The 18,602-nt window shown below is 48.6% G+C and overlaps 1 protein-coding gene across 1 annotated transcript in view; it reads right to left on the reverse strand.

The window, feature by feature from the left end:
- MSI2 (musashi RNA binding protein 2) overlaps positions 1 to 18,602 on the reverse strand; it is a 382,942-nt gene that overhangs the window by 362,098 nt on the left and 2,242 nt on the right. The window contains exon 4 of the mRNA XM_077762854.1: positions 15,707 to 15,748. Within this exon, the coding sequence (XP_077618980.1) occupies positions 15,707 to 15,748 (42 nt within the window). The remainder of the gene's footprint in view (positions 1 to 15,706; positions 15,749 to 18,602) is intronic.

Consider the following 18,602-nt stretch of genomic DNA (forward strand, 5'->3'; position numbering starts at 1 on the left):
CGAGCCGGTGTCCACAAAGGGCACAGCCCTGCCCCCGCTTTGGCATTCCTGATGCATACACAGGCGTGAGCGGCAGGTGCCGGTGCCGACTCAGAACCGCCTCACCGAAGTGGGGGAGGACAGTGGGAGAGAAAGCGATCAAAACACAGGACTCCGTCTGCCAAACACACTTAAGAACATTCTGAAATTGCAAATGGCCTTTGATCAAACAGGCCTCAGTCACACAAGGCTTCTGTATTTCAGATAGTAAGAGATGTGGGAACGTGGGCCTCCAGGTCCCCTGGTGACTGGTTCCCCTTGGCTTCTCCCCCCACCCCTTCCCCTGCAGTCAGGCGGCTAAGCTGTCAAACAGGGGCAGCCCCGACCTCCATGCTCAGGGTGCTGCCTGGTGCCAGGGGGACTCCAGCTGGGGGCTGCAGGCAGCCCCGTCCAGGCTTCCCTCCACTCCGCTGGGCTCACAGGGAGGTCAGGGAGCATCACCTACAGCTCCAGACCAGGCATTTCAGGATGGCTTTGCCTCCTTGACCGCAAACCTTCCTGCGTGGGAACCTCCATTCAGATCAGAAAGTCCGTCTTTGCAGCTCAACCATGTCCTCGATGCGGCCCGTCTGCTCCACACCTCCATGTCTCAGGAATCTTCCGCCTGCCCACCACGTAGGTGTTAACAGTAAAAGCAGCTCCCACATACAAAGTGCTAACTCACCACCCTTCAGGCACGGTGATAAGCAGTGTACAAACACTGGCCGGCAGTCCTCATGACAACGCTGTCCGCAAGGTACTGGTATCCTACTAACCCACTTAACGGGTCAGGAAATTGAGGGCTAGCCAGGTTAAGTGAACTTCCTGAGGTCACACAACTAAGAAATGATTAGGCTAGAAATAAAATCCCAACGCTGCCTGATCTTGAGGTCATTTTCCTAAACCCTAAGCACCGCCGATTCCCACCGCACATGCCCTCTTTCTCCCTCAGTCCACAGATGGGGAAACTGAGGCACAGAGCTGCAAGGCACCTGGCCCGAGGTCACATTCAGCTATTTGGCACCAAGAGAAGAACCAGAGGCCAGGTCCCTCCCACCACACCCGGAACATTCACATCCAATAGTCAGCCACCCTCGCTCTGGCCCCAACCACCCCGTCAAAAAAGAGAACGAACCCAACTCCACAGGCCAAAGAAGACAGTTTCCTAACGTGATCCAACCTAAAGAGAGCAGGTCACTTCCTCTCTAGGTCTCTTGTCCCCTAACTGTCCAGCAGAGCTCGCTGGTTCTGTGTCCTTGTCCTTTGCACCAGTGCCCGCCCTGAAAAGAACCAGGCAGCACCAGGGAAGCTTCAAAGCAAAGATCCAGAGCCTCAGCACAAACCGAGGTGCCTCCCTGTGACCCAGCACTGAAGAGGGGCTGCCTCAGAGAAATCCAAGCATCATCCGATTTAGAAACTAGGAGAGGAGTCGTGTCTCTTTCTGGAAGCCGAAGAAACGCACCTGCAGGGAAGGAAACTGAGGCAGCAGCGGCCAGCTGGGAAAGGCCCAGAGGCGGAACCTCCTCTGGCCCCAGACACCCCCACAGGCCCGTCATGCTCCTGTCTGAAGACCAGGGAGGGTCTGACACATTTCCCCCAGAGCAGCCCCTCATCTCCGCCTCCTCTGTATTTACCCCTTTGGCTCTGAAACCCAGAAACTTTCCCAAGCAGCAGGCACGTGCAGGAAGAAGCCAGAAGGAAGTACCGCTGTCACAATGGTTACAGCCCGCTCATCAAGCAAGCAGGGTCTAAACTGGCTCCTAATTAATATTAACCCTCCAAATCAGAGTCATGCTCAGAAAACCTTGGATGAAGAGACACGGGGCGGGAGGGGAGTCTCCAATTTTCTTTTTACTTCATCTGGAAAATTAAGAGCACCGCTGATTTGAACAAGAAATCATCAAGGAAAGCAATCACAACTCCACACGGCCCGTAACTCGATGGACTTGGATGTGTAACCCGCCACTTTTCGTGAGCTGAAATTAAAACGACAGTGGCAAGAATAGCAATGACGGCATGGGTCTGTCCCTCTTCCATTCTCAGAGAACATAAAACCCCCTACAGAAGATTCCGAAGGAGATCAGACAAGACATCCTCCTTGTTGGACAAAATAAGGCAGCAGAAAACCAGCCAAAGTCTCCATCTCAGTCCTTCGGATGAGGGTTTCCCCCGAGACTCTTCCCCTCCAAGGATAATGAAGGGGGTAGTGGACACAAAGGAGCCAAAGGGGCAGGGGCGCCTGGGGACCCTCTGCTCCAAATTTAACACTTATTTGCTGTTTCTGCATTAATTACAATAAACTGCTTCATAGCCTAGCGATCACTTAATGGAGCAGCAAATACGGCTTTTTCCCTATAATTAGTCAATGTGATCCACCACTCTTCCCCTCCTCGCGGCCACCCCCTTCCATCCTCTACACATTCGTGATCATACACGCCCCATCCCCTGCCCAGCATCAACTCATAATCATAATCTTGCTCCTCGTTCCCAGCAACATCTGGAAAATTCCACCGGATGGGCAAGAATTCTTGTAAAGGGGGCTGATCTGGAAATAGGCAGAGAAATCTGAACACACAGATGCCCTAAGCCATCGGGGGGCCTTCCCAGTCCCGCCAGTACCATCGGAGGGTCAGGGCTCGCCAAGCCGACGGCTGGGCGCTGGGCGCATTTCCCAGAGTTCTGGTGCCCACGTGGTTGTAGAGCAAAAGCTACTGGTCTGTGTCCCCAAGTAAAAGGGACCTTCCCCCAGCCCGATGTTCTCCCTCCCTCCCACTGTCCTCAGTCACGGCCGGAAATCTGAGCATCCCCCAAACCTCTTCAACCATCCAGTCTCGTGCTTCTGGTTACCAAGTGTCCAAGGAACAAACAAACCTACCTTCACAGGCTTGCAGAAACCATCTAAGGTTCCTGACCAAATAAAAGCATTGGAAATTTGGCTTTTGTGAAACAAAGCTCCTAAAACAGCCCATTTGCACGCCCTCTCATGGCTAGCTTTGCTTTAAGGACTCCTCTCCTAACCACAATCTCCAGCAAGAGCAGAATACTTCGTGTGGGTTTAAATTTTTTTTAATGTTTATTTATTTCTGAGAGAGATCGAAAGACAGAGTGCAAGCAGGGAAGGGGCAAGAGAGAGGGAGACACATTATCCAAAAGAGGCTCCAGGCTCCAAGCTGTCAGCACAGAGCCTGACGCAGGGCTCTAACCCATGGACCACAAGACCATGACCCGAGCCAAAGTTGGACGCCTAACCCACTAAGCCACCCAGGCGCCCCAAGAGCAGAATACTTTGTATCTTTCTCGTTTTCCAAGATACCCCCAAAACACAAGAACACACACACACACACACACACACGAAAGAAAAGAAAAAAAGCCCCTTTTCTTACAGAGGAAGGAATTAACACGTGCTAAGCGTCAACCACACACGCTGATTTATGGTGCCTGATTTATGGTGTCTCATTTCATCCCACAATTCTGTTATCTCCATTTTTTAGGTATAGAATCGAGGCTCAGGAAAGTTTAGACACCTTCCCAAGGTCACAGGGTTAGTAGCAGCACCAAATTCCAACCAGAGGCTTGAGCCCCAGGGCCACGTGCCTACCAACCTACATGCCTCATTTGTTACAGAGACCTGTGTTTGAATCCTAATTACACTGCGGTTCCGCTGAATTATATATATTCTCACACACACGCATGCACGCGTGCACACACACATCCACGCATGCAATACACTCTTTTGAATTTCTCAACTGCTTATGGAAAAACTATGTCAGGCAGGACGGCTGTAGTGCTGAACAGCAAGTCCCCAACTATCAAGCAAGCACAGTCCGCATTTTGCCAGGCTCTCCCTCACGGCACAGTAACTCACACACCCAAAGCGCCACTATGTCCCAGACACCAGCACTGCATGTGTCAACTCATGGAAACCTCACAACAACCCCGTGGAGAGACTATTACTGGATCCATTTCACAGACAACAAAACTAATACACGGAGTATTTCGATACCTTGCTCAAGGTCACACAGCTGGTAAGTGGCAGAGCGTGGACTGAAACTCAGCCTGCTCCCCGAGTCCAGGCCCGTAAACACGTCAGCAGAAAGGAATAAGAATGATGATGTCGATGATTAAATGTGGGACGGGGAACGGGGTGGCATCTGGGCACCTGGATGACACCACCTCACTTACTTGATTTCTGCTGCTTCCATGATTTCTCTTCGGGGAACAACTGTTCCATTCAAGCTCTCCTGCCAAAGTCTGAGACAAGAGCCCAGAAAGCCGGGGGAGCTGGTCTCTAGGCACCTTTTAAAGCCCTTGCACAGGGCGAGACGGCTGAGGATGCTTGAGTTCCAATCTACAAAGCATTTCCCTGATGCCCGGGGGGCTCTGTCTGCACAGCCCCTAGAAACGGTCATCTCCCATTAACACAATCAGCCCTTCTCCTGGATGCCCAGGGGCGTCTGCTCACCCCCTCTGCCTCCTCTCTTTACAGCTCGGGGAGGAGCTCCAGGGACCATTTTCTTCTGCTCTACCCCACCGGGGCCCTGCTGAAGACGGACAGCCAGAAGAGCGAACGCTGCAAATGCACCGGCTCTGAGCAAACAGGGTGATGGGGTGATAAAGGCAATCACAACATGCTAATGTGGCAGCGCGCCAAACACAAGCTGCCCAGGCAGGCCTTGAGCTCCAAAGAACTTTAATTGAATTCTCTCAGCAAGTGCAGCAGAAAAATTCATAATGAGGTATCCCCCCCCCCACTATGTCACTCAGTTCTACCCTTGCGTGGATCCAGTGAAAAATCACTTTTTAACAGGGATCTGGGCCCGTGTGTGGACGTTAGCCTGAACATCGTGGACTGCAGGGAAAAACAATGATCCAACCCATGGATTTTTATTTTCAAAGCCATAATCAGCTTTACTACCCCTATTAGTATAGGAAAACAAGTTCTGAACCTAGCTCCCTCGTGGAAAACGCAAAATTTGTATAATTAAAATTATACTTGTGAAATTCAAACACACTTTAATTTCCTAAGGGTCCCCTAATCAAGTCAGAAGTTCTTACTAAAACCAATTACCCGCTTTGAAAACAGAAGAGGAAACATACGCACGGAGCACTCTTGTGGAGATCCAGCCCCCAACTTTTTTTTCCCCTGGGCTCAAGTGCCCCTGATCCGAGCCTTTCTCCCCAGGCACAATGGAAGGTGAACCTAACTCGTTGGTTTTTACGAAGGGCTATATGCCGAAGTTTAAACATCTGTTTGTTTGTTTGCCTTGAGCTACAAAAACGACACACTTGAAAGAGATCCCAGAGGGGATGGAGTTGAAGGGATAAAAAAATAAACCAGGTGANCCTCCCAGTTTTTGTCTGTTGTTTGTTTTTTGCTTAAGAGCTCCCAGCCGTTTTCAAACACCTGCCCAGTGCTGTTGGGGGTACTCCGAACGCTCCCTCCAATGCCCTGCACGACACGGAAGACACCAGCTTCCCTCCTGGAAAGGGCAGATGCCACACCTAGACTCCCAGGGCCCCACAGGGTGAGGCTGCAACACCCAGGTGGCTCACCTCCCCGCCAGGTAAGCCACCTGAAATGCTGCTGCTTTTCTTGAGCAACTGGAAATTCTTATCCAAGAGCAACATGGAGATGTATTTTCCAAGGCACAAAAGTATTTAAAAGCAGTCGTGGTGATGTTCCATTTATACCATCAATATGAAATGTTATGAGGCCAAGTCTTCAAAAAGAGAGAGAGAGAGATAAACTATAAGCAAACAGGTTTTCTCCTCCTGCTTCCCTAGGACCCATTCCGGGGATGAAAAGGTTGGCTTTTCGCACCCGTGCCTTCGGTGTCCCAGCAATGCCTGGCGCTGACGACACCCGTGTGCCACCCAGCCAGGGTCCCGCAGGTACCCAGAAGGAAAAGCAAAATGCCTCCAGGTTTCAAACTTTTCCTTTGCAGGACGTGGAAGTGGAGTGGCCTCTCCGGGAAGGAGACTACTGCAGCGGACCGAGCGGGCTCTGGTGTTGAAACGTTCCTCGGAAGACCCTGGGAAAGACAGTGCGTGCGTGCGCACACGGTCACGCACACACAGGCGCCCACGTGGGAGGAGACACACTCAGCCGAGAGCAAGTCATGGGAACCGCGGCTTTGCTGGTTCCTCGCCTCCCTCCCACCAGAGCGGTCACCTCATTAATGTCACTCAGCATCATGTTTTGCTACACTAGGTCTTTCCGCACTGGGTTCCCGCAGGCAGCCCACAGCCGGCCTCCATTGTAAACTTCTGTTCCTTGGGAAACTATCAAAAGCGTTGACTGGAGAAGAGAAAAAAAAAAACTTGCAGAGGGCCTCTCTGCTCACTCTTCCACTCCTCCAAGTTTTTCTCGGTGGTGCTTTATTCAAAATCGCTACACACACAAACCACGCTCTGAAAGTCATTTACAACAGGCCAGCAGAAAAAGAAAAAAAGAAAAAAAAAGAAAAGAAAAAAGAGCCAGTGAATGCTGTGGCCCATCTACCTGCAATTGCCCAAAGAGAATAATTCATTTCGGCGGAGGATATGGATGGAGGCCTGAATACATTCTAACACCGTTTTCTGCCCTTCAAAACAATAAAAATGTAAAAACCCAGACGAAAGAAGGCCTGAGGTGGCAGGAACGAGAATCTCTTGACCCCCAGGAATTTATTCTCTTGGATCTTCTAAAGCACTCTCTCCCCAGAATGTATCATCAAGACCATTTTATTAGATTTTTCTAAACCCTTGAAATTGTCACATAATTGAAACAGAAACAGCAATTTAGAGCTCTGGATGGATTTCTTAAAAAGAAGATTCTGGGCTGGCCCGACATCCCCTCCTCGGCTGCCGCCGCCCCCAACCTAAATTTAAGACCCTTGCACACAAAACCCCATTTATCTTTTAAATCCTCCTTTGCCTAAAAGTTACACATTCCCCTAATGCCTTAGATTTCAGGACATTTGGGAGAGACTCATCCCAGACAACAGGCTAAAAAAAGAATCCATTAGCATTAACTTGCCTGTCACAGTCAGTGACAAATAAATGAATGTGATGCTTTCAGATCAGTCATTGGTGGAACTACCCCCAGGCAGATAAAGACCAGGCCTGGGAGAGAGAAGGCTCACGGACAGACCTCTCACACAGCGGGGTCTTAGCTGTCCCCCGGCTGCTCCCCAGGACTTTCACTCTCAAAGGCAGCGAAAACAGGCATCGGATCCAGAAAAGAAATGCATTCCCAATGCCCCCCGGGCAGCCCCAAGATAAAGGATGGATGCTATGTCCCCTTCGAGAGCCAGCACCCCCCGAGCAGAGCCACGCACCCTGACTCTCAAGGCGCTGCTCTATCCATCACCCCCGGAAAGGGCAGCGGTGCCCACAAGCTGCTAGGTAAGACCCTCCAAGCCAGTGCCATCTTGGGAAACAGGACCAGATAACCAACGCTTACGCTGGGTGCTCCCTGTAGAGATACCACCCTCGGCCCTTCGCTCGCATGGACCCATTTAATCTCCTAAACAAACTCAGGATATAGGTGCTGTTAAACGCCCCCCATTTTACAGATGAAGAAATGGAGGCACAACACCATTAACTGACTCATGCCCAAAATTCCTTAGCTCGTAAGTGGCATTCAACTGTGCTGACGAGGTGCGTAGAACATAGTAACCTGAAGCTTCCAGGCCAGACTACAGCCAAATCTTTCCCCCAGCCTGAGTGCTTTACAACAGTCAGGTAAAGCACCAGAACCTAAAATCTACCCACTCAGGTTGGATGCAGCAGGACTTAGTGGTTAAGAGAACAAGGACTTGGGGGGCGCCTGGGTGGCTCAGTCAGTTAAGCATCTGACTTCAGCTCAGGTCTTGATCCCACTGTCTGTGAGTTTGAGCCCTGAGGCAGGCTCTGCACTGACAGCTCAGAGCCTGGAGCCTGCTTCAGATTCTGTGTCTTCCTCTCTCTCTGACCCTTCCCTGCTCATGCTCTCTCTCCCTTTGTCTCTGAAAAATAAACATTTAAAACAATGTAAAAAAAAAAAAAGAGAGAGAGAGAGAGAGAGAGCAAGGATCAGGAACTCAGACAAACTTTGATCCAAAGCCCAACACTGACTGACCCTTACTAGTATTGTGGCCCTAGGAAAGCCCCTTGCCCTCCCTGGGCCTCAGTTTACCAATCTGTCAAGCGGAGAGAATACCCACTACTGCAAAGAACGGTCATCAGGATTAAATTAAAGGAGATTATGTACACAGAGGCTTAATATAATGCCTCAAACATACTGACTCACAATAAGTAACAGCCTTTATTTTGAGTTAGGATTTTTTTTTATTATTATTGTTATTCAAGGTCTCAAAATAAAATAAAGAAGTACAGCAGGCAGACACACACCCTTGAGAAACTTTCCAGATCGTTGGGACCTTGATGCTATCTACCCTTGAAAGAGAGAGAGAACAGAGACACGCTGTTATACACGTGGGGCCCGGCGGGTTCCTGCCCAGCAGAGCCAAGGCTGCCACTAGAACTCCCCACGCTCGGGGTGGTCGGTCCCCACACCACGCCTGCTCGCACCTCTCACATCACAAGGTAGGCACAGGCCACGACTCCAAAATCTCACGTTCTTCACACCAGGCAGCCACTCTGAGCGAAAGGTGACCCCAAGCAAACCTACGAAGTCACAGGTCGGGCTGCTCGGAGCCACAGGGCCCACACCCCGGTGACATACAGACAATCTGTGATTTCCATCCCAAGAGATGACATCTCATTGTCTACGCACAGTAAGGTCAAGATCACAGCTCAGACGAGACAGAGTATAGAAACCTGTGGGATTTTGTCCGTATCATGGCCCCCTGTTCAGCAGGTAAAGAGGAGAGGTAGGGAGAAGATGGACACAGGAGAATGACAGAGCGCTTTCCCGCTGCCCCGCACGCCAAAGAGTGGGTGTGGCATCTGCCAAGAACATGGCTCCTGAAGAAGGATCTACAGCCAGAGAGAACACAGCATGAAGGACGCCGAAGGCACAACTCTGGGCTGGGAAGGCCTCCATGAGGCCGCACCGGCCGCAGTCCTATAAGTGACCCGGCTTCTATATTGATCCCCAAAAGCTCAGAACATTGTACAGAGCATCCCCGGGACCCTGCGTGTGCAAAACAGGCCCCCAGCACGTGCCAAAGAAAGCATAGTTTGCTTTGCCTGGCATTCAAGGCGACCCACCCCGGCCCCAGCTCCTCCCCACGTCTCAGTCCCCGCCGGGCGTGTGCACCACACACCCTTTGCTCCAGCGGCACCCTGACCTCTCCGAGCCCCTAGTCCGAAGAACCGCATTCCTGCCATTCTTCCCTCCTTCCTGTTCCACAGGATCTGGGGCAAAGACCACCTCCTCCAAGAAACTATCTTCCCTCTTCCTTCCTCTGGACACGGTGCCTGCCTCTCTGCTGTGCTTCCCACACCCTGTCCTGCACCGCGGGGTAGCACCGCTCCTCCCAACCTAAGACCCTTGAAGACAAGAACCGTGTCCCCTTTGCCGTTCTGCGTTCATTCCACCTGAACGGAGACTGACGGTGCGCCTAAGAGCAGTGGTTGGAGAGGAGGTTTGTTGTTTTGCAATTAATAAAATATACTTGTGCCCTCAGAGCTCAGTGTCCGGTAGTGGAAGCAATAAGGCACGAACGTAAATAACCACGAGACTCAGAACAGAGCGCCTAATGTAGTCCCCGGTGCGGAGCAGAAAACTTGGTAAATAACTGCCGAGTACTGAGAGTGGCAACTAAATGCACTGAACATACAGTCTGTCCCCACCCCACCCGCAGTCTTGCATGTCACGTTTCTGTCCACCTGCTCTTTACTTATCTGCCCCACTAGAGTGAAAACCCCATGAGGGCAGGGACTTTTTGGTCTTATTCTCCACACTATCCCCAGAGCCGCACACAGTCTCTGGCACGTAATAGGTGCTCGGTAACGTCTGGTGAATAAATAAATGAACACGCGCCCAGCACAATGCCTAATGAATGCATCCGTGGGTTTCTGCTGACTTATTATTGCCTATTTTTTGCTCGCTTATTTTACTGTGGTTATTCCTGTAGTTTGCCGTGACCAAAAGAAAAGATCAAGTGCGAAGGAAATCCAGAGAAAGAAATATTACGTTGAAGAGAGGGCAGAAACAGCTCCGTGGAAAAGGTAACCCAAATCCGGCTTTGAAAGAGAGGTCTGTTTTGCACAGGCGAGAGAAGTAAGGGTGGTTCAGATGGGGATACAGAAAAGGGGAGCTATTCAGAAAAGGGGGAACGTGCAGTTTTGAGGCGGCCAAAGGTAGAAGAGTTGAGAAGTAAGGAAGCTGGAAGAAAACAGCCCCCCGACAGATTTTGAAAGACCCTCGCTACCAGGCTAAGAAGTTCAGACTTTGTTCCGTGGGCATTGAGGGTTTCCTGAATCCCCCCAAAAGTGGGTGCGTAGAGTCAGCAACTAAAAACAACTGAACAAGCCCTTATTCGACGGACATATCAGATCAAACAAGAGATCAGAGAGGGCTACATCTCCCGTTTGCATTCTAGGGGCTTTCGGCCAGAGAACATTCAGGTTCAAAAACAAAAGGCCAAGAAGACGGACACGCCATCTCAAGGGGCACCCCAGAGGGTCGTCTGGTTCCGCAGACAATGCCTCCTTCGTCTTCTGTTCTCGGGGGGCAAAGGGTCTCACCTGCCTGCCAAAAACGTGACACAGAACACACGAGCTACGGCTTCTCAGCAGACTGACCTTAACACCGAAACGAAAGCATGCAAACGAAAGGCAAAAATCTCGGGAAAGGACATTTGGAGGACGGAGCGCCCCTCCTCTTGAGCTGACACCTGCTGCTAACAGGAACACAGGAAGAGCCACGCTCCCCGACGAGGAAGCAGCTAAGCCACTAATCCCCCAGGGTCCTCGTGGCCGTGGACAAGGCTGCAGACGCCCCACCACGTCCCCACCAGGAACCAAAAACCCACCAGCAGGCCGGTTAACGGCAGCCAGCGAGGTGACAGCTGCAGATCGTCCAAGATGGCACGACGCTAGGACAACCCGACCCACAGCAGCAGGGGAAGGCCAGCTGCCAAAACCTCACCCCTCTCCCGCCCGAGAAGCTGCCAAGAAACCACTGCCCCAGAACCGGAGGTGCGTGGGTAAGACGTTCGCGCTGCGCTGCACCCATCTGGACGGATGTATGCTGAGCAGAGAACCTTCCAGGCCCTGGAGCCTGGATGAGACAGGAGCAGGAGAGCCAGGCCTTAGCTCCACCTTGCCACAACCCAGCTGTGCAACCTGGAGCGCCGACCTGACCTCCCTGGTCGTCCACTGCCTCCGCCGTGAGGAAGCGCAGGCCGGATTCATCTCGAGCACTACAGTATTCCGCGTCAACCATCAACAGCTCCCTGTCGGCAGGGGGCTTACACTCCAATCAGGATTTTTCTCAGACCATTTTCCATTGTGCTAACACACAAGTAATTCTAGAATGGGGCACCTGGCTGACTCAGGCTTGATCTCGGGTTCTAGGCCCACATTGGGCATACAGATTACTTAAAAACAGTAGTAAGTAATTCTATAACAATGATATCAGCAGACACTACTTTGTAGTGGCACTACTTTGTATCAGGCTCCCAGCAAAGAACTCCGCATTCGCGCTGAAAATCCCTTCACGCCGGGCACTACACCCCTGTTTTAAAGAGGAGGAAACTGAGGCCTGGAGGGGCTTACGTGATGAGCCCACGGGTCACCCAGCTGCGACTGAAGGCAACTGGAAGGAGGATGAAGAAATGAGATCTCCGTTGATCAAACAGATAAGGTTCTGGCCTCTAAAACTTAAAGACAGTAAATGGCAACTGTGAGGGAGTGGAGAATGCTTTATTCCACACAAGGATAATTAGGGCAGATGGTGAGTTATACCCGGACTCACTCATGCCGTAAGATGTTTGGCAGCCTCCTGGTTCTTCCGCATGAGAAAAAGAACCCACGGGCTTGAGCAAAACTCTTCCGGGCAGCCAACACGTCTGCCCAAAGGGACTGACAAAATGATATGACATGATTGATCCCAATCATCCCGTTGCTCCGACGGCTTCAAATTAAGTCATCTTTTTAGAATAGCATGACCATTTTAATTTTTTAAAAGACAGAAAGGAGGAAACTCTTACATATTTCACAAAATGAAATAATCATCCGGAGAAATAGGAAGATACGTAACGGACCTATCATCTTCTGATCAAAACGTACTTCACTAATTAACGGCCACTAGTCTCCAAAGAGTCGCCCCTCGACTCGTTAATAAAGCCCCATTATACTTCACTTGAGATGTGAGCATTTACATCGCAAAGGGGAATGAATGAACTGCAGGATTCAAAACCCTTCCTTCGGGTCGCTCATTAAAATTCTGGTCAAAACGGATTTTTATTTATATGATACATTAAAGAATATTATGACAGTACTAATGTGAAATCTGCTCTCCACTGCCACGGATTTTCTTTCATATTAAGTTACAGTTTCTTTCCACTGGTCTTGTTTTAACACCTCCACGAATATTTCTCTGGCGAGTGCTAGCAAAGAGGGGCGGCCAGAAAGCAGAGAAATGGATTTTCACTGCAACGGTGGCTGACGTATCATTTACAAGCTCCTCGCCCAGCCCACGACCGGGGGGCACGGTTCACCTCACACTGGGACCCTGACACATGCACACAGAAGTTTTATTGAAGGGGGGTAAACAAAAAATAAATAAGGCTTGACTTAAAGTTCTATACTCCTGCCAGCCAGCTTTTGGCTCCTCCAACACTAACTTCGGTCTGAAATCCCCACGGCCAGGCTCAAATTCTATCGGAAAATAACCGTTGACAAGGAAGGCACTTTGTCCCCACCCTGCCCCGACTCCCAACCAGTGCATGCCTCTTTTGCCAATTCCCCGGCCGCTCCCCTGGAGTTGAGCAACCCCAGAACCCTGTGAAAGGATGCCCTCAGGGGTCGGATGGAGACACTGCCAGAGTCACACAACAGGATGACGTCACAAGGGCCGGGTGAGTCACCCAACAGGGGAACGTCAAGGTCCGCGCGTGCTGTCGTGCTCCTCAAAGCCCGATGACCTCTCTGAGCTGCCTCCTCTGCCGTAAGGGACAGCTGACACTCCTGGATGCCCCCTCCCCTCCCCGCAGCACACACCACAGCACATCGGGCGACGCCCCGGTTCTGGAAGCCAGGTTGCCTGTACACCACTTCGCAACCCATGTGTGCCTCAGCTTCCTCATCTATAAATTGGACGCGATACTAGTACCCACCTCATAGGACCCGCCTCATAGGGCGAAGACGAAATGAGTTCATATACACACTGTCCCTACAATAGTACCCGACGCATAAATCCAAATAACATCAGTATTGTTACCAGGGCTCTCGTGGTGACTGGGGTGACAGCCTAACAGAATTATGAGTCAAAACAGCAGGTAACACATACGGTATTACCACCACGCACCAGAGCTTCCCTTTTTGAAGCACTTTATCTTTATTTATTTATTTAATCCGCGCAAAACCTTGAGGAGATGGGGTAAAGAAGGTTTCGAGAAACCAAATGATTTCCCCAAATTCACACAGCTAATGAGTGCCATCGCCGAGATCCGAACCCCAGCTGTTGAGCTTGAAAACAGTAAGGATGATCACTAAACCAACAAAAATAATGGGAGTGGTGAAGATGAGGAGTGAGGAGGTCCTCACCCTATGCCAGGCTCTTTTATTCCTCACAACCACCTTCTGAGGGAGCTACTTCCATAACCGCCATTATACAGAGGAACCAACAGAGGAAGGTGGCTTGCTCTGTGTTTGGGACCTGGGGATTCACATGGAGATAATGGACAGGAAAGTCCTTCATGAATTGTGTCATAAAAAACCAGGTATTGTTGCACAATCCCTAGAACTCCGTGGAAAGATGACCTCCCCCACCCGGTATAGTGTTTGCTCACATCCAAAAGTCTGACAATCCGCCTAAAATATCCGGAGCCCCAGGTTGGGGGTGGGGAAAGGTGCACACCTTGACAAATTCGAGAAACAGTCTGTCTCGTTTTCAAGTTGAATGCACTGCTGAAAAACCAAATGCCAGAGGATGTTAAATTGAAATATAGCCTCCTTGGTTAAAAAAAAAAAAAAAAAGTGGCAGGGGGTGAGAGGTGGGGAAAGAAGAGGGAAGGGAAAACAGGTCAGACCCATGGTTTGACCAAGTCAGAGATTTTTCCAGTTTCCCTCTAGGGTAATCTGATCCTAGTTCTGGCTGATCAAATGACTAACCTGGAAATTTGAAGATTCACACTTATGGAAGAAACAGCAATTCTTCCAAACGCAGAAAATCCTGCTAATTCTGGAAACCTCTGAAATGTCAAGGATCACATACAGTTTGAAAAGCAACCTTTAAACAGGTAACAGTTCCAAAGTTTGTGCTCTGTATGGAAAAAAAAAATCTAACCTCTTTGGTTCATTAATTCCTATTATTTGCTTACTCATTAGGGAAAAAAATGTCTTCAGAAAGTATTTTGCCATATTTACCTAAGAGATTTATGTTTCCTTCGAAAGGCAAGACAAGAAAAGAAAAGAAAAATTATACGGGGAAAAAAAAAAAGAAGGAAGGAAAGAAGGATCGCCTGGCAAGCTCCAGACCTGACATTCTCAAAATCTCATCCACAAATGCTAACTTTTTCTTCATGAAAGTTCTTCATCCCTCCCTTGACACAATTAAAAGGTTGCACTTCTAGGAGACTATACTTGAAGATATAAACTGAATCTTCAAAAGCCACAGCACTTTCCCTTTGTGACCCAGAATCAAGAAGCCTTGCCATCTACCCTTCTCTCGAAAAGAATGCCAAGGCCACCGGATACGGAAAAAGTCTGTCTCCCGGTATCATACAGGGAAGAAAAAAGTATAATTAAAACGTGCAGTTGTAACACATAAGCCTATACATTTCACCTCGGGATCCTTGCAGCTCAGCTCTGCTCTCATAGCCAGAGCTGGGGAGCTCCGTGGAAAGCATGTCAGCCACACACTTGGGAAAAAGTGAAGGCCCATCTAGATCCCCAAAGCAAATCCTGGAGTACCACTCCTCCAAGGTTCCGTCCTCAGAACTTGTCCCCCAGCCCGGGCACTCACAGAAAGAGTAGCGCTGTTGGTTTCCAGTGGATCCCGGGGGATCCACCAAGCTAAAACCAAAACATCCACTGCCTCCTCTGTCACATTGAGGGCTTCATGGGGTCTACGAAGTTATGCTTCCCAGAAAAGACAAGCTGTTTACTCAAATGCTACTCCTCTCCGTAAGCTCCAAGTTGCAAGCCCCAAAGAAGCACCCTCCAAAAAAAGTCACAAGGAAATGTCCAAGTTTTCCCGATATGATCTTGGCAATGCTTAAAAAATAAATAGAGGGTTTGCATAAATATTGCAACAGATGGAGCTCTGTCCTCCCACGAAGGAGCAGGCTTGGCGCTGCCCCCTGTTGGATACTCAGAACCCACCTCAGGAGGGCTAGACGCAGACGCACGCGGTTCTCTCTCGTGGAGAGCTCCTTGCCCAGGCCTGGACTCTCACGGCCACAGGCGGTACCCTGGAGGAACCTGAGGGCTCCAGGTTTCAATGCTCCGTTGCCAGGGCTCTGTCTGAAATCTGAAATCCTTGGCAACCATCTCTGAGCACTAAAATCCTACTACTGATTCTCCTACTTACCTTGGGTTGCGCCCGACGAGGAAATGCAACTTTGGGGTCGATCTGGGGGAAAAAGGGAAAAGTGAGAGTCAATTCCATTATTTGGAGGAGAGGGGAGAAATTATGATTAATCACCTAATTATTAATCACTCATTTCTCAGGCTTATAACCCAGGTTTAGTAACCATCTTAGGCAACTCAAAAGTTCCTTAAGCTTTGATCCAAACTTTACTCATCCCTCCCTCAATGTAACAAATAAAGCTAGCCTTTCTAAAATGTTCTTCCCCGTGTTTCAATGTATGATGCTCCTAATAAGTCAGATAGATCTCACATGTTCTTATTTAAGCAAAGGCTTGTCTTCCATAGACACTGGACACTGAATGGCTACTTGCATCTAATTTGCAGTGAATGTTTGGGAGAAACGATTGGAACATCGTCACTGGAAAAAAATTATAACCTGAAAAATTAAACGTAAGATTCGGCAGAAGGTAACCGAAGAGTACATCTTCCCCCCTCCCCCACCCCCAGTGATAACTAAACAAGGCAGGTGGGAAAGGGGATTCCAAAAATTTTTCAACTCGTCAACACCCAAAAACTACCCAAAGAGATCCGACACGATGCTTGACTTGAGTTCGTTCATTCATGTTGGCAAAAGCAACTGGTTTACCAGCAACTGGTTACCTCAGTTGACCAAAAAGACAGTTCATTGTGTATTAGACCTCAAGAGAAAGCAGGTGTCAAAAACTGTCAGTTCTTAAGAAATAATACTAACAAAATAAAAAGAAAGGAAATATATGAGCTAAAACCACCTGGATTTTAAAAACCACAGGGGGAAAAAAATCTATGAGCAGCCTAAACCAAAATTACAAAAGTAAGGAAAACCATCATGGGGAGAGGGTGTAAAAAAAAAAAAAAAAAAAAAAAAAAAAAAAACTAAAAAAAAGAAAAAAAATCNAAAAAGATTACTGAAAAAAAGAATCAGAATCTAGTGTCACGATCAGGATATTCTTCTTATCCCAACCCCAGTCAGCACAGAAAAACATCCTCTACCCCAGATCAAATGCACAACGCATGGCTTTAAAACTCCAAACAGGGGCGCCTGGGTGGCTCAGTCGGTTGGGCATCCGACTTCGGCTCGGGTCATAATCTCACAGTCCGTGGGCTCGAGCCCGGCATCGGGCTTTGTGCTGACAGCTCAGAGCCTGGAGCCTGCTTCAGATCCTGTGTCTCCCTCTCTCTCTCTGCCCCTCTCCCACTCGCTCTCTGTCTTTCAAAATAAAATAAAGACATAAAAAAAATTTTTTAATAAATAAAAAAATAAAACTCAAAACAATTCCCATGGAAGCATGTGAAATCTAATAGGCTGATTCCAAGTGTGGGGGGTGTGGGGGTGTTGTTGGATAGGAACTACAGGGAAGGAGAGAATAAAAAAATTTCCCCATTACTGGTTTTCATTAGATTTCTAAATATCACAAATCTTTAGGTAAACTTCAACACAGAATACTACTACAAGTTTATTTATAGGCTCTGGCTTTCATAGTACAATTTTCCCCTTTTAAAAGGTAAACCTGAACCTTGTTTTCAGTTCTGCCGTGGGAGCAGTGGGACGGATAATGCTTTGGGGGAAAGCACAGAGCGGGGAAGGCGCACCAGACAGTGCTTGTTCCCAGACTTACATCCCTCAGGACACCACAGCTGGGAAGACATACAAAGATTTACCACTTTTATGAAGGCAGTTTAAAGACCTAACAGCAATCCAGAGCATGTTTTTTCACCTTTAAACATCACCTGAGAAATGAGAGATTACTTTTCAAAAACTAAAATAGACAAAAATCTCTGTTCTAGGAAACTACCCTTTCATCAAGATTAACATGACCGCATCTACAGGTGTACTCAGCACTGACTAGGGCTGTCTACAAGAGAAATACAACAGGTGTGGATTTTCCATTCTGTTGACCAAACAAACATTAAGACAGATACGTCTTTTTATACACTCCCCCAAACTACCGGGTTTTTTTTGTAACTGACCGGCAGAAAATTGCAGTAAGAGGTCACCTTGTTGGTGGAATAAAAGGTGAGTGACGTGTTAGGAGAGGGACCAGAAGCTGGGGGGGAAGGGGTAGGAAACAGTGAAGAAAGTGGAACACTCCAGACGTATCTAAAATTACAAAAACCAAAGCCAATTCAGAATGCCTGTATCGTGTGTGTGACAACAGCGTGTTGTGCCACTAGGCGAGTTCAAGGTCTTCAGTGTGCAAAGTCTGCACGCTGAAATCTCTCAAGAAGAACGCAGGTCAAGATAGGTATGGCAAATCCCAACCTTTTGCACATCCCTGTCAACTATTTTTTTTAACGAACAAAAAAGAAAACTACCAAAAATTAAAACATTAGTTAGTTTCTACTTACTGTAGCTACAAGTCCTCTAGGAAAAGACTAGGGCACTATTTTGGATGTGAATGGCCGTTACCTAAACAAAGCTTTTAAGGTAATGGTAAACAAGATCCTCGTTTCCATGTCAATAAACCAACCGCTTCTGCCTCCTGCACTGAACGTTGAGACAAAGTCAAAATCTAGGTTATACTAAATAATAGTGACGAAACATATCCACAAACAATCAGGGAGGGAAAACCCCAGGCTTTGCACCTGATACTGAGGGCTATGACCCACCAGCCACCGTAGAAACCAAACTATTTCTCTTCCCCGGGCTGGGGAGAGGGAGTGAATAATAAATTCCTGAATTTGCCTTCAAATATTTTCCTTTAATTCTGCTAGCTTTTTGAAACATCTAGCCAAGAAGTTAAGGAGGAAAAAAAAAATTCTTCAGACATCCATTATCACCCTAGAAAAGATTGTCCCTAAAATTAAATTATCTAAAAGCACAGAAAGGCTGGGCTGCAAGTTATGACAAGTCCAGCACG

This window comes from Crocuta crocuta, unplaced genomic scaffold, assembly GCF_008692635.1.
Source record: "Crocuta crocuta isolate KB4526 unplaced genomic scaffold, BGI_CrCroc_1.0 scaffold144, whole genome shotgun sequence".
In the NCBI taxonomy this organism is placed as follows: domain Eukaryota; kingdom Metazoa; phylum Chordata; class Mammalia; order Carnivora; family Hyaenidae; genus Crocuta; species Crocuta crocuta.